Consider the following 16,835-nt stretch of genomic DNA (forward strand, 5'->3'; position numbering starts at 1 on the left):
GGGGTCATATCTTTTATTAACCATTGATTTAATTCCACCAGAAAATTGGTGTGTGTTTTTCAAGAGCAATAATCATCCCCTAAAACAAGCCTTTTTTATCTGAGAAGTAAGATAGCAAATATTCCTCAAATATTATCACCATGAATTTTTCTTGACAGCTTTTCAAGTCCAGTAGCCATACCAAATTTTTTTCTTGATTTAGTAACTAGACAAAAAGGCTGGCTTCATTTGTATGAACAGTTTTTTCAAATATGTATGTACTCGGATGCCCTTAAATTCCCCAAGTAGAAAGAAATGCTTTCCATGAAGCTGCTTATTCCCAGTAACCCACATCAGAGCTGACACATGAAAAATGGTGAAATTACTGAAGGTAGTCCAGCCTGAATAAGGACTACCTTATTAGTTCAGGTACTTGCATCTCCCTAATTTTCATATTAATCATGTGTCCATCTTTCTCTGAAATAGGGCCATCATGCTTCATGTCAGAATTTAGCATGTAAGTAAAATTCATAGTGCTTCAAATCTCACTTGAAAATATTTGCGTGGAGAGAGCAGAATGACTGATCTTATTATTATTAACAAAGTGAGATTCCCTTAAAATGTTCACTTTTAGCCATGAAATAGGAAAATTGGTATCAAGACATTTATAAAATCAATGATGGTCACATATAGTCCCTACCCCCAAATCAACAATAATGCAGAGTTCCTATTTCAGAGAGCCACTGCTCACTGTAATGTGCCAATGTTATATATTTCTCATCAGTTTTTACAGTTTCCACTGATTAAATATATATTGACTCATAAAGCATTGCCAGCACATCAGTTGTCACCAAATGCAAGCATATGTCATTTAAGTATTAACTATCATATAAAAATGGCAGCTTGGTTGTTTAGAAACCATAATCTGGTACGAATCATTCCCGAATTTCCCTAATGCATTAGAAATCTCTCAGAATACAATGATCTCTGTACTAGGCTGAAGCCAAGAAAAAGGAAAAACCTTTAAATAACTATTTCTTTTTTTTTTTTTTGGTTAAATATTGCTGTATGTTCACAATAAATAATAGGTTTTTTGACACAGAAAAAAAAAATGTGTCAGTGGATTAAAATTTTCCATAGTACTAGAAGATGGAAGTTGAGGCCAGCTAAATAAGCTAAGCTCATCAGAAATAGCCATTAAAAATTCAAATGAACATAAACTGCTCCTATAATAAAACGTATGCTGTCAATATCACCTATAAAAATGTGTCCTGCATTTGCATCACATTCTTTCTAGATGCTGCACTTACCGTGTTTCCCCAAAAATAAGACATCTTCCGAAAGTAAGACCTAGCGCATGGAAAGATAAGACATCCCCTGAAAAATAAGACCTACTGCAACTTTGGGAGAAAAAAATTAATATAAGACACTGTCTTATTTTTGGGGAAACAGGGTATAATGCTGTTAGCTCACTCTTCTTTTTCCTAAAGGACAATCACTAAATCCTAGCTGTAAAATGCCTCCAACTGCTAATAGCACTGACTCACAACAAACAAGTCTGGAGATAGTTAGAAGCCACCTTGCTCTAGAAATAGAAAAAAAAATTAATAAAATACTTGTTTTGCTAGGAGGAGAAGAAAAAATGCATTCTATATGTTAACTATCATATCAGATGGTGTAGACATTGCCCAGACTATTTAAAAAGCTTCTGGTAACTGAGAGGTAATTGCTCCTTTGCTGACTGTAGGGTTGTACAGCAGACAGAAGCTGTGAGAGAAGCCATCCTTCCTTGCTAATGTAACATGTAGAACTTGCTGCTACTGCAACACTTAATGCTCACAGTACCGAGTCATCTTTAATGCAAACACACATTTTCTGCCTTGCTTCTATGTTTTCCATTATAATGCAACACGAAAACAGTGTACATTTCATTCCATCCCTATGAGGTTTGCATAAGCAGTTCCAAGTCACACTAAATGCTATATTGCTCTTATTATAGTGGATAAATATTTTAAAGTTTACGAATTAAATATTTTTTCCAGTATGCTCTCTGCAACTATTATGAACTTCTTATAGCTTCCTCATTCATAGGAAATCTTTAGGGTTTCCTTTTTCAGATGTAAGACTGTTATTGGTTTCCCCAAACAGAAGCAGATCAGAGTGAACAAATAAGTTGAATAAATCACTTTATACTTGGTGTTAATAAGAACAGTATGCTTCTTCATAAAAAGAGACTTTTCTACAAGGCATATATATTTTATTATAATAAAAGTTTGCTAACAAAAAAATGAATCAAGTAAATGTTGCATCTTTAAGCATACAATTTCTCTCTTAGTTTTTATAATAGTACAAGATTCTCTTGGCATGCATCGCTTTACTTGACACAGGTATTTCTCACACTAAATTAGGACAACACATCCAAAGAAGAGCATGTCCTGAACTGCTTGGTTGAAATTTCCCACAAAATAAGAAACCAAGAAGTTGTTTACACATTTGCCTCAAAAGAAGCAGTCTAATTGTGTTAACTGATTTATTAATCTATGGGGTTCTTTGTCCAATTATTAAAAGTACAAACAGACTAGGGAGAGATTTAAATGTCTAATGCACCTCAAAATCTTTTTTCCCCCCCAAGGCTAATTATAATTCTAAGCAAAGCTACTTTAGATGGGCCCCTTAGGTTTCATGCAGGTTAAAATAAAATAATAACAATAACATTACCTCATTGGCCAGCTCCAGGAGCACTGGGGCAGCTCCATTTTTCCCCACTCCATGCAGGTACCTGGACAAGACAAAGCCAAGTGGTGTTGCAGTGACAAGAAAAGGCCAGCATAGACTTGTCAGCATCCCCTGTGTGCACATGTTTCTCCTGGGCAAATGCCACGCTCAACTCTAGTTAAAGTGTGCTACTGTCACAAGAAGCCATTGAAGGGAAAAAGGATAACAAAACAACTGAGCTCCAAACCACTGGCAATTAACCAAAATGGGGGCAGTAGGTCTGGGCATATAAGCCTCCCCTGTTTTCACTTCCCAACATGTAAAGTGAACATAGAGGTGATTTTGGGGAAAACAACATAAGATCCCTATATCCTGGCTTTATTATCAACTTCTTATAGCTTCTCACCACAACCATCTCACGGAAAGGAAGTAAGTGCACTTATAACTTGAAAAAAGCATCCATGGCCATGGCCGGTGTGGTCAGTGTTTAGAGCACTGGCATTCACACCAAAGGGTCTAGGGCTTGATTCCTGGTAAAAGGCAAGCACCTGGGCTGCAGGTTTGATCCCCAGGCCTGATAGGGGTGCATGAAGAAGTCAATTGATCTATGTATGCATCTTTCACCTCTCTCTCCCAGTTCCTTACCTCCCTCCCTTCCACTTTCTAAAAATCAATGGAAAAAATATCCTTAGGTGAGGATTAACAAAACAAAGAAACAAAAAAACCATCCATGAACACATATCACCTTTTTATTTATTTATTTTTGTTTCATAGGACTGGTTGACATCATCTTAGAAAAAACTGGAGCAGACTTGCCATCAGTGGGTCAGTACTCCTTTACCAGGCAATACAAGCCATCATCTTACCGACCCTGCATTTCTGTCATAGCCTCTAGCTCTCCTCACCTCGAAACACTCTAAAAACAAAACAAACAAATAAACAAACAAACAAACAAAAACCATTAAAGTCCCCCAAATCTATCCCCCATATGTGATTTTTAAAAAAATAAAAATTTGGACATACCATTTTCCTCCTTAAAGCATTTCAAAGGCCCCATATTAAATCTCAAAATTAAATTATAATCACTTAACAATAAGGTTCTTCAAAGTCTGGTTCCCACCTATTCTATTTGGTCACCCTCATTTCTGTCACGCTCTTCAACCTTCACCAGGAGAACTCCCGATTCTTCTTATATGTTACCCACTTCAATCTACCACAATCTGGAAGTCAAGTGTCCCTCATGTACAATCGAGGAGCACCTTGTACACTTCTCCATCATTTAGCACATTATATTGTATCTGCCGGTTACTTGTCTACCTCAAACTCATCCCCCATTAGAAGGTTGAAGTAGAGGAATTGTATTTCATTCAATTTATCAAGTCTAGCACAATTCTTGGCTTATAATAGTTGATTATATTTTACTAGAGGCCCAGTTCACGAAATTCGTGCATGGGGGGTCTCACCCCAGCCTGCACCCTCTCCAATCCGGGACTCCTCGGGGATGTCTGACTGCCTCTCACAATCTGGGACTGCTGGCTCCTAATCCCTCACCTGCTTGCCTGCCTGGTCACTCCTAACTGCCCCCACTGCTGGCCAGGTTACTCCCAACTTCCCCCTCCCTGCTGGCCTGGTTGCTCCTAACTGTCCCTCTTACACACACTGGCCTGGTCACCACTTACTGCACCCCCCGTTCTGGCTTGGTCACCCCCAATTGCCCCCCTTGCCAGCCTGGTCTCCCCCAATTACCCCCCCCCCCTTGCTGGCCTAGTCATCCCCACTGGCCCCCCCCCCCCCCCCCGCCAGCCTAATAGTCCCCAACTGTCCCCCCTGCTGGTCTGGTCACTCCTAACTGCCCCCCCCCCCCTGCTAGTCTGGTCATCCTTAAATGCCCCCCCCCCCCCTGTCTGGTCACTCATGCAGTCTGCTGTTCAGTTGTTTGGTTGTCCCTCACTAATTCCCCTGTCAGCCTGGTCACCTCATGCAGCCTGCTTGTTTAGTCATTTGTTCGTCCCTCACTAATCCCCCTGCTGATCTGGTCATAGGCAGCCATATTGTGAGGGTATGATGATCAATTTGCATATTACCTCTTCATTATATAGGATGTACAATTTTTTTAAAATAAATAATATAGGTTTTCTAATTTTTAAAGTCACATTGGGCAAGAAAATACTACTAAATATGGGCATTTTCTGTATAGTGTACCGTTTAAGTGAATAATATTTGTTTGATAGTAAAAATCAAAGTCAACAGATGGGGTTTTATAAAAAATGCTAGAAGCAGATATTAAATTACATTATTTCGCAAGAATGCTTATAAAGATGTATTATTTTTCTATAAACCTAGTGGGGGGGAAAAGTATATTTTTCATGGTTGGGAGAGTGTCAGAATCATTACAACTTCAAAGCAATTCTAAGAAGTCTACCTTTTTTTATATATATAGAAGCCTTTCTTGAATAAACAGTTTAGGAATATAACTGGGAAATAAGTACTTTCAGAATCAAGGGCATGGGAAGCATGTGTGGTTTAAAGAATGGTCTCGTGGAAACAGGTCAGCTAGGAACCTCCCATCAGCGTACAACATTCCTACTGTACTGACCGGCTGCTCCTGGAGTGGCCAATCAGTTCAGCCAAGAAGACCAGCTCAGCGTGTGCCATAACCACCAAAAGTGCACGTTCGTTAAAGGTTCAGATTCTGGGTGAGAGTCGTTAAGCCTGTACTGATATCTTTGTAACTTTCTACTCAACACTCATTTATCCCACAAAGATTGAGAGCTAACTACGCATGTGTTGGGCCTATTCTATTGTAGGTTATGAGGCAACAGCAGGGCACAAAACTCCCATGGGTCCTGGCATTACATGGATTACATTCCAGTGGAGAGACAATGAAAATACAGAGAAATAACTATATAATATAGATATACACTACAGCAAAATGATAAACACTGCTTAGTGGATGGGCCAGGAAGCCCATCTCGAAGGCACTGACACTGAGTAGAGACCTACAGGAAAGAAGGCGGCGAACTGTGGGATAGCCTGTGCCCAGCAAGAGGACAGTATGTGGGAATGCTGAGAATGTGCTGGGGTTGTTCAAACACTAGAAAACTTTTATAACTATAACTGTGACCAGAGCAGAGCTTTTGAGAGGAGACTGGAAATAACAAGAGAAGAGCTGGACCCCAGACCACTGCCTCTGCTAGAGAATTGTTGAGTCCAAGTTACATGGTTTCATGTAAATACATTCTCAGGGTAAATATCATTACCCTGAGAATGATCAATGGAATATTTCTATTCTCTGAGACCATTCTTTAAAGTTTAAAGTAACACGAGATGGTTAAACAATAATAACTCTATTAATACAGTCTATATAGTATTTGATATACTAGTATGTTCATATTTAATATAGTGGGAATTTCTAATTACGAGCTTAATAAAGCTTTCCAGTTGGTCACGTGGAGAAACCAAAATCCAGGGTACTGATGAAAGCTGTCGGGGCTTCCTTAGCTGGCAGGCTGTGAGGTCTGCAATGGAATCCTGATCAACCAGGGTCTACTGAGCTGCCTTCATATGCTTAAAAGGGTAGCACTGCTTCCGAATGTATTCATTCCCCAATCTATTTTCCAACTATATCCTGCAACACTTCAGAAAGTGCGAGGGAAAAGACGTTAAAATGAATTTGAAGTTTTATTTGTCCTGAGAACTTTAATTGTCCCCCACATAAAGTGACAGATCATGCTTATGCATATTTTAGATATGCAATCAAAGCGGCATGCTAATTACAGAAAATATTCAGTGAGGACCTTATCAGATATTCCTAATGCTATGCTTCTCTTCGTCCTCAAAGCTTCCCATGTAAAGTTAAACCACGGGCTTTTCACATGGCTTTTTTTCTCTCCAACTAGAGCGGAAGCACCTTGGGGTGGGGCTGCACAAATGCATGTTGAACCTTCATCCAACAGGTCCTTAGCAAAGGTCTGATTACAATTGGGATCTAAGGATGCGATCCTGTACACTCCACCCAGGTGACCTGGGCTACCTTCCTAATGCCTATTTGCAAATAAAAACGACACTGCACAGAAGCTGTCTGCCACCAGTTAGCTTTGCCACAGGAGGACTAACAATAAATGTGTTGTGGGTGACACCGTCCTGAAAAGAGCTTCAGAGAAGGTCCATTTTTAGTTTTCTTTAGTGTGAAAGATACCTTAGCATCTAAGATGAACATACTATGTAAAGATTTTAAATATAAGGCAAAGTTATTTGGTCTTTTAAATTTTTATAACTATAACGGTGAAACGTAAAAACCTACAATTGAATGAATAAATATAGCTAATAAAGCTGGCAGACAGACAGTGTGTGTTGGGAGTAGGGACACAATGAAAGAGAATATTTTTAAACTTCCCTGTTGATGGGGACTTGTATTTCTGACCAATTTGTGAGTGTGTCAATGTGTGCGCACACATTTTGTCAAGCATGTTTCTCCCTTGGAAATAAAATGCCATTAGTACAGTGGGAAAGAATAGAATTGTTTTTCAAAATAAACACTCAAGCTGTGACTATACATACACAACCTGAAGAACAGAATAAATTTCATCCATTATTCAAAAGTTTGAGAAAACATTTTCTACTGATACTGTGATACTGTGAAGTTTCAGTTAATTATGATGGAATCACATTGTGGATTATGAAGTTTTAAATACAGACTTCGAATTCTGAATTGTGATCCTCTCAATGCTAGCAAGAATGTGCAGACTCAGGAATTCTCTAAAATTGCTACCAGGAAACCATTGCAACCTTTCTAGACAGTAATTTGGCAACTTATAATAAAACCTTTAAATGCTCATTGTTTGTACCAGTAATTACAGATATAGAAATATTAAGAAACTAATGTAAAATACAAAGACTTATGCATCAAAATACTTATCGTAGTATTATTTATGATATCACAGCATTGAAAACATGTATGTTCAACAGAGGAACAATCCAGTAAATTATGATACTTTCATATGATGAAGTAATGCAATCAATAATATGTTTACAAAAAGCTTTCTACAAAGTAATATTATGTCATATACATTTTCCAAGTATAAAATTCAGGATTCACAAATCACGTATATAGAATGACCTCATCTATGTAAAAAAGACTAGAATAAAATATACCACCATGGTTATTATCTCTGGGTGCCACAATTATGGTGTATCATTAATTCCTTTTTTTAAATCATCAAAAATGTGCTTAACTTTCACAACAAGTGAGTATTGCTTTTGTAAAAGCAAAAAATCTAAAGAAATTGTTAACACATTAAACCACTAAACTGTGTTTTGATATAGTACAATTTGCCTTTCTTCTAATCAGTTGGAAAACAAAAATATTTCAAGGCCAGTATACCTTAGAGAATACAGGGCCATTAGACCTGCACATTTAGAACCAGAGGCCTGTAAGGTCAATCCACCCAAGAGGTCACGACACGGCCTGCCTCCAAGCACAGTGCGGGGCAGGCAGGCAGGGAGCAGCATGGGAAAGTGAGAAGCGAGTCAGACGGCTTTCCTATTGGTCTGTCTACTGCAGCCTGACTTCATGTTTTTGTTTCAGATTTTGTGTCTCCTCAAAATAACAAACTCTCACATTTCAATGAATGTGAAGAAATACAAACATATTTCTGTATTCTCACTATTCCCCACTCAACTGTTCTTTGAGTAGCCATTCAAAAAGGAAGTATTTTTATTTCTGGCCTAAACTGTACAGATAATCCAATAAAGTATGTTTATAGTTTAATAATTAAATATACTTCTTAATGAAACTAATATTTTAGAAGTCAGCTCTCAGAGATCATGAAAATCTTCTACTGAAACAGCCTTTTTACAACGAGAAGGCGGATTATCAGAGGGCAGACCCACGGCCTTATGGTGGATCCCCAAATTCCTAGGAAACACTCTGTGTTCCTTCACTTCAGTTAACAAAAGCTTTAGAATGGGCATACTTCTAAAGCCTAAGACTACAATTTTTACAAATAAGAATATATTTTTTCACATGTAAATAACTTTTCAGTCTTTCTTTGGAGGTCTGAATGCCAAAGCATTTGCTGGCTTCACAGGTCTTGAGTCATTCTTAATTTTATGTGTATGACTTAAATAGTGACTTTAATTTTTTTCATTTATTTTTTTATTGTTTAAAGTATTATATATAATAGTACATATGTCTCTTTTTCTCCCCCAATTGACTTTTTCCCAGCCTCCTCTACCCCTGGCACATGCCCTCACCCAATGTGTCCATTGGTTATGCTTATATGGATGTATACAAGCCCTTCGGTTGATCTTTATCCCCTCTCCCCACCAATCCTCCCCAGTCTTCCCGCTGTAGTTTGACAGTCTCTGGTTTGTCTTCAGATCGTATAAATCTTTCACCTTTTAGATAACTTAAATTTTACTTTCACTAAGGAGATTATGACTTTTGAGTAAATCATTGCAAACTGTGCAAAGACCTGTTTACAGAGGAATTCTCCTAGATCTTCCTTTAACAGACTCTAATACTGAAAACTGAATGAATCTTTTATCATATACAGAATAGTGTAAAATTCTAAATTCAATAACTTTTCTCTTCAAAAACACTTACTGATTCTTAAAAATATGACCCTACAAAAGCATGACACCAGTATTTTCTCTATATAGCCATTTCATTCATAAAAATTTCATGCATAAAAATCATTCATCTAAAATTAGTACCACAGAAAGGTTGACCTGTCTATCTTAAGTGTAATAATTTAAGAGCATATTTCAAACAATTTTCCTTTCCAATGTGCCCTTAAAATATTAAAGAAACCAACAATTTCTAATGAAACCATTACCATTTACCATTATAAATTATTCAGTCATATTACAAAGCCAATACAATTTTTAAAAAGAGCTATTTAAAATATTCTAAACAACTAAAATGTTTGTTTTAGAATTGAATGTGAAAACTATTTATAGTAAATAAAACTGAAATTAAATATCCCATGGACACTATGATGTTGATTTAATACTCAATATTTTCATTTTAAAATATAAAACCCTTTTTAAAATGTTACAGTAATACATTATTATATATCTCTATAAGTCCTTACTTGGTATATGTCTTTCCCCCCCACTTGGAAATACTAACCCAATACCTACGATGCAAAATAAAACTGCACCAAAATTCAATCGTATTTTTTAATATATTTTTTCAACTTACAGATCGAAAGAAGTAAATGAAAATTAATTTGAGAACTTGCACACATACATGTAGATATATATATATATATATATATATATGAATATAAAGATCTATACAAGCCATACACTTACAATAAGTTTCCAGTAGTAAATTGAGATTTCATAATATTGTAACAATTTCTTACATAGTATGTATAGACACATTTAACTGAGACAGTCTCACCATATTCTTTAAATCTATAAAACAAAGCATTTGAGAAATCCTTCAAAAATATATTTGAAGACTTAAATACAGACTTAAAACAAAACACTTTCAAATGTTATATAGAAAATTAATTTAGTAATCTAATTTATTCATAATTATTATTACAATCAATAGGTACTATGATACCCTCTAGTGGGGCAGGCAGGTCATACCTCTGGTAATAACTTTCAATTGCTTCTGAAGTATGGTGTTTGGCATGTGTTCTTTTAATATGTTTCTGAAACAAAACAGAAAAGATTTTTATGTTGTGTCACATATGAAGTCCAAGTACAAAAATGACATATTTCTTCATCTCAGCGTCTAACACATAGGGCAAATGGAATTACGGCTTGGGGATTGTGGTGGTGGTTTGTCCTTTTTCCTTCTCCTCCATGAACCCATGCATTCTAATCTCCACTGCTTGGCTGGGATGCCTTCAGACCGCACCACAAGGTACAGTATGTATGTAAAAGCCAACAGGGTCAGAGTAATTGAATCTAAATAAGTTTGCGTAGGGTGGCAGAGGGCAGAGAAAAACTTGTTCCCTTGAAAACCTTTGTATTAATTTCCCCTCGATTCAATTCCATCTAAGTCCTCTGCACTCTAGTTTTACAATCCAATTGCCATTTTTAACCAGGACGAACATTGCTTAAAAACAACTTATTTGAAAACTACAAAAAGTAATTCCATCGAGACTTGCCACTTGACTGACACCTGTCATCTCATGATAAATGACTCCATTTTCTGCCTCTCTTGCCTTCTGCCACTCCAGCAATGGTCATTTATCATCATCTCTGTCAGCAATGGAAAGCGGCACTGACAGTGCAAGTCAGCAAACATTTAGCACATGGAACCACGCAACACAGGGAAATTATTATTGTCAGAATAATAATGGTTTAGCATAATTTATTACAGGTCCACCAAATAAGCAAAGGCTAGATGTTATTAGACAGATGGATGGGTAGGCTTGGCAGGCCTCCACTGAGACGCAGGCGGTGCTTGATGTGGAAAGGAGAACATCCTCCAACCCAATCAGAGAGCTGGCAGTTCAATTACAAAGAAATAAAGGGACATTCATCATTCAATTAGGCACCTGTCAACCCTCACAAAGGAGAAAACTTCTAACCTGGTACTCCTGGGAGAAGATGCTCAGCAGAGTGGCCTGCGATTGACTGGAACAAATAAAAGAAGGACAAAGTTAATTACTGGAGTGCACGGCAAAGAAACAAAAGAGAAAGGAGCTTCAAAGGTAGGCCTGCTGCCCTGCAATCTAACGGAACATGAAAACAAGTGTGGAAAAGTTGTTCCAGATGAACACCTCAGACAAAGGCTTCCTGCTGCCAGGTCAAGGAGAGAGAGAGAACGGGAGAGGGGAAAACGTGATGGTCTCAAAGTCAAGTATCCTATGATGTGGATCTTTTTTTAAACTTTAGAACGATTGTAAATCAGATCTGTAGCATGCAGACCAACAGCAGGTTCAGTCTGTTTCCATAAACAAATGAGAGCGTTAAGCCTCACAAACAGGAGGAAAGGTGCAGTGCATCTGTTGGAAACCTGCAGAAGTCTGTTTTGTTAGCGGATAGATATCCTCTTCTGGAGCTATTTCAGATTCAGGGGGGGAATCTTAGGTCTTCACGAGAAGTAGCACAGACCACTGGAACATTCCCACTGACACGGCTGTGCTTTGAAAATAGAAGTTTTCATGGCAGGAAGCTGAGGTCCTTGAAGTGAGTCATTCCCAAAGACTGCCATTCCCCTTCTGCTTCTAGACCCTATGCAATGTCAGACACCTGCCAATGAAGCAACCTGGAAAACATTCTTCCCAAGCGAGAGTTTTTCCTATCTCAATTGCTAACAAATAAAAATGGAATGGAGTATCTTTCTCTCTAAGAAAAGCAATCAGTTATTCATTGCTACTCTTTTTGATTGCCCTCTGTACAGTAGATACAGCTGCCTATCATATCTTGAAAACAATTATCTCTGAAATATTTTCCTGCTAAACGCTATCTGAACAAATTTCAGTGTTAATAATTTGACTTTTACAGTATGCCAGAGCACCTTGAATAAGTAATTTTTTTCCTATTCAAGAATGAAACCTCTTGAGCTCATCAAAGGTAATTTGGGAAGTGTAAAATAAAAACAATGACAGCATATTTCTTTATTCTCAGTCTCATTTTTATCATTTTATGTGTTCCTTCATAGATTTGGCTGCTAACATCTTTCTACTCTTATCAAATTACAAAAAATAGGTTGAAAAAAAAACCATAAAAGTTTACTAAGGAAAACTGGTAATTACTAAAGGATGGTTTCAATAACTGAAAAATACTGAGGAATTAGTGAATACAATTACAAATTCATTATAGTCCAATTTCTCTTTAAAAATGGAAACCACCTTTGAAAGAGTCTACTTTATATATAAAGTCTTCTTATTTATGCCTGGTTTACCTGAGTTTTGCATGCAAATTACAAAATCTAGGGTTGCTGACAACTACCTTCTAAAAAAAAAAAAAAAAAGCAAAATTATACCCAAATCTTTGTTAGCCATTGAATGTTAATACATTAGATATTTTTGTGTAACAAATGGAACCCCTCCTCATTGTAAAGCAAAACATATTTATGTTAACATAAAATTTTATGGTAGACAGAATATCTGTTGCAATGTGTCAAAAATATGATGGAAAGAATGTGCTTGTAATGCTCAAGTTGGGGACCAATGACTAAAGAGGAGGAAACTAAACTGTGAATAAATTTAAAAAATGTAACTGTAGCTGCCCAGAATGGTAAGGCTAGATGAGATAATGTCTTTAGCTGGAAAAATGTCTTTAAACAGCTTAGACTTCAACTAAAAGACTATGGAGCAACTCGTTCTCTCGATGGCCAAGAGGATTAGAGATAAGGTCCCAGCTTACATGGGGAGTAAACCCCTGGCTAGACCTAAAATGAGAAAATGAGTTACTTCACATGGTAACTATAGGCAGGCAGGGGTCCAAAATGCCTTGGGTTTGGTGGACTAGACATAGCTGCATGACCTCCGCAGCAGTTTGCCAGCCCAGCTCTGTTTCTGTATGTGCTGAGCTTATAGAAGAAGGTTCCGAACTGCCTCACAGGTAAAGAGCAGGAAAGTAGTTTTAGTGCAACTAAGACCTTGACTCCAGGGTATATAATTTGCTTCTTTGTTCCAATGTGTTAATTTTGAGGTCAACCTTGAATACCACAGTCAGTCATCAGCAGTATTCACTAAGTATCCACAATGCCTTAAGGCCATGGGTAGGGGGAACTAGAACATCAAAATAAAACATTAAATGAAGTGGTCAGGAATTGACTTAGAAGAAACTTTCAAAGTATGTGTACATCCCGTCCCCCTCTCACCAAATTAAAACAATGTAAAGGATTCATATATTTTTTAGGGATTCGGTGAGGTAAATCACACCCTGACTGTTCACATATTTCGAGACTGCACTGGCTTTGTAACATATATCGATCCATCACTTAGCATATAAATTTTCATAGTCAAAAATATAATTATTTTGCACAAATATCCAATATATTATTAAAACTTCTTCAAAAACCAGCTTCCTGTTTTTTCCCCATGCTACCCTCCCAGAGTAAGTTCCTCTCCGTGTCTGAGAAAGGAGCAATTGGGAGGAGCCCTAGATGGCTGTGTAAAACCTTGCCCAGGGATGACAAATAGCTCTGTGGAGCAGCAGCAGCCATGTTGCAGCAATGAGGAAACAAGCATAAGGACAGAAACTGAAAGAGCCCGGTCCTTGAGGAGGGATGCTGTTGAACTTCTCAAGAGACCAAGAATTGAACTGACCAGCCTCCATGCTTCTTTTGAGTAACAATACATTTGTTTTAATCCTCAAAAACAAAGGAATAAAACTGCCCAGGTTTCTGTGTGCCCTGCTAAGGAGGTGCTCCATCAAGATGGCCTGTGTATGGGAGGTTAATACATGAAGGGTTGTCCATTTTTACACGTTCTAAATCTCTTTAGCTGGCAGCTATTGTATTTGGCTTCCTTAAAATTGTCCTCTGTCTATCACTGTGTCACTAAGTTGATGTGCCTAGGGATCATAAACTGGTATGTGTGATTTTCCTGTATAAATTTTAAACATTGATGGTGTACTCTTTAACCTTAATTTGCATTGCATTTAAGACACTTCAGATGCCACGTGTGTAAAAATGGCAAAAAACAAACAAACACACATACACACAAACAAAAAAAGTTCCCCATATAATATTTAACTCAACATGTCCCCAAAGGCATCCAGCTAGGACGGTCACCTGAAGGATGTTAGAGAAAATGAGGGTTGGGTAGGTGCAGCACAGACCAGGAGCAGGACTCAGCATACACTTAGTTGCAACATCCATAATGAAAGGCAAGTCCTCATGCTCCCAGGTAGACACTTAAAACAAGTAAAAACTTAAGGAAGAAGATACCACACATTTTATGTCCTTCCTCTTCCCACGTACCAAATCTCTGAAAAGAACTATAAAGAAATAAAACCATTATTTAATTTTCAAGTTCCTTTTGCTACAGAATCTAGGAAGCATAAATGTCTACACTCTAGTGAGCTCAAAATTACTTGAGCAAAATGAGTATTATTTCTGGGACTTGGGGAGCAATAAACCATTTAAAGGAGATAAGTCAGGATACTCCTACAGAGCATTAGGCTTAGAAACCTCACAATGACAAGGCACAAACACCTTCTCTAAACATGTGAAAGAACACATGGAACACTGGCTGTACGTGGCTTCCAATTCAGAGAAACAGTAAAGCAAGGTCTGCTATGATAGTACATCTACCCTCTCTCACCACACCTCATCCGCTTCAAACACACACCTACATGCAAATTTGAAAAACAGAGCTGTTCTCCCCTCAAAATCAAAACAGAATTCAATAAAAGAGCAAGACTTGGTAAAATACCACTAATTATTCTCCCCCCTCCACCTCCCAGGAACATACAATGTGCAGTGGAAAGAATCTGGGAAATTACTGTGGAGAAAACAGGAAAAATAGTTAAACTAAATTCAGGAAATAGAGAAAAATTTATCCATCATACTTCCCCTCATCCATTCTTCTTTCTGATTTCTGACTTCATATTAAGGATCCAGAATACAGTTTATGCCTAATCATAGCAAACATTTTCATAAATGATTACTAGTATATAGGTGAAAGCATTAAGTTTAGTAGTGAAAGACTTAAAAGGCATACTTATTTTGTATATTGGAAAAAAGTAGTTACTGTTCCAGGCACTCAATTAATTTGGCTGATAAGCTTAAGTCACATACAAAACAGCTCTACAACAAAAGCCAAGATTTATATGCTCGAGCACTTTATTTACCTTCTACAACCTTCTAAGATAGGTACTATTATTATCCTTATTTTAAAGATGGAGAAATGAAGGAATAAAAATTAAGTAAAATACACAATTAAAGAGCTAAGATTAGCAGTATAGCTAGAAATCATATCCAATTCCAAAACCCAGACTTTTAACCCCAGCGTTAACTTGCTTTGCTAAGAGTTCCCAGAAATTGGTTTTGCACATCATGTGTGCTAATACCCCCACTTGAGCATTTACATGTTACATTACACTCCAAATAACCCTGAAAGGTGAGCATTGTTAAGGTTTTGACAGAAAATTAAAGCCACAGGAGGTCTAGTATTTAATCAAATTCCATGGCTTTAGACAATAATCCCTTTAAAAAAATCAAATTACAGTTTTCCTTTACTTAACTAAGTAAAAATGCTGTTCTTTTCTAGCATGTTGAAGGGTAAGGAACTTCTGACTACAGGAAACAGTCATGGATTAAAAATAGTTGGGTAATTTCTACGATTCTCTCTGCAGCTAAGGTATATGTTTAGTTAATATACACCATTGCCTGGAGTGTCTCCATGTGACTGCACATGTGTCTTTTGCTCAAATGCTCTTTGCTACATATAAAACATCCTCTTTGCTACATATAAAACATCTTTAAAGCCTTCTCTGAACAGGACAGTATAAACCCAATCAATCTCTATAGATGACAATATCTTCATAGGTATTAATTTTATTATATAACTAGAGGCCTGGTGCACAAAAATTCGTGCACTCAGCCCAGCCTGAACCCTCTTGCAATCCAGGATCCATCTGGAGATGTCCACCTGCCACAGCTTAGGCCTGCTCCCCCGGGGATTTGGCCTAAGCTGGAAGTCAGACATCCCTCCAGCAGCCCAGGAGCCCTCAGGGGATGTCCTGCTGAACATCCTTAGCCCTGCCAAGGCAGTACAAGAGGCTCCCACCACCATCACTTCACTTGCAGCAGTCAGCTCAGCTTGTGACTGAGCGGAGCTCCCTTGGGAGTGCATTGATTACCAGGGGGCAGCTCCTGTATTGAGCATCTGTCCCCTTGTGGTCAGTGTACATCATAGCATCATTAGCGACAGGTCATTCCTGGTGGTTCCGCCATTAGGGTCAATTTGCATTTTACCTTTTTATTATATAGGATATTTAATAGTTTTCTAGTTATAAAGTAATACAGGTTTTGCATAAAATGCAGAGGTGTTCACTGTTTGCATTCTGGTATATAGCCTTCTTTAGTTTTCACCCATGTCTGATGTGAGTACTGTGTGAATGTATTCATAGAAAGATAAAAATTTTGTTAAATTGCATTGTTTTAACATATTTTTATAACATGTTTTTATTATATATTAACATTTATCCATACC

General features: G+C 37.5%; 1 protein-coding gene across 2 annotated transcripts in view; it reads right to left on the reverse strand.

The window, feature by feature from the left end:
* The window catches only part of CDIN1 (CDAN1 interacting nuclease 1), a 214,255-nt gene that overhangs the window by 148,760 nt on the left and 48,660 nt on the right, over nt 1-16,835 (reverse strand). For both annotated transcript variants that reach the window (XM_036446681.2, XM_045583796.1), the window contains exons 2-4: nt 11,253-11,298; nt 10,300-10,364; nt 2,698-2,758 (exon numbers count right to left, since the gene is read on the reverse strand). In XM_036446681.2, the coding sequence (XP_036302574.1) occupies nt 2,698-2,758; nt 10,300-10,364; nt 11,253-11,298 (172 nt within the window). The remainder of the gene's footprint in view (nt 1-2,697; nt 2,759-10,299; nt 10,365-11,252; nt 11,299-16,835) is intronic.

Source organism: Pipistrellus kuhlii, unplaced genomic scaffold (assembly GCF_014108245.1).
Source record: "Pipistrellus kuhlii isolate mPipKuh1 unplaced genomic scaffold, mPipKuh1.p scaffold_m20_p_1, whole genome shotgun sequence".
NCBI classification, from domain to species: Eukaryota; Metazoa; Chordata; class Mammalia; order Chiroptera; family Vespertilionidae; genus Pipistrellus; species Pipistrellus kuhlii.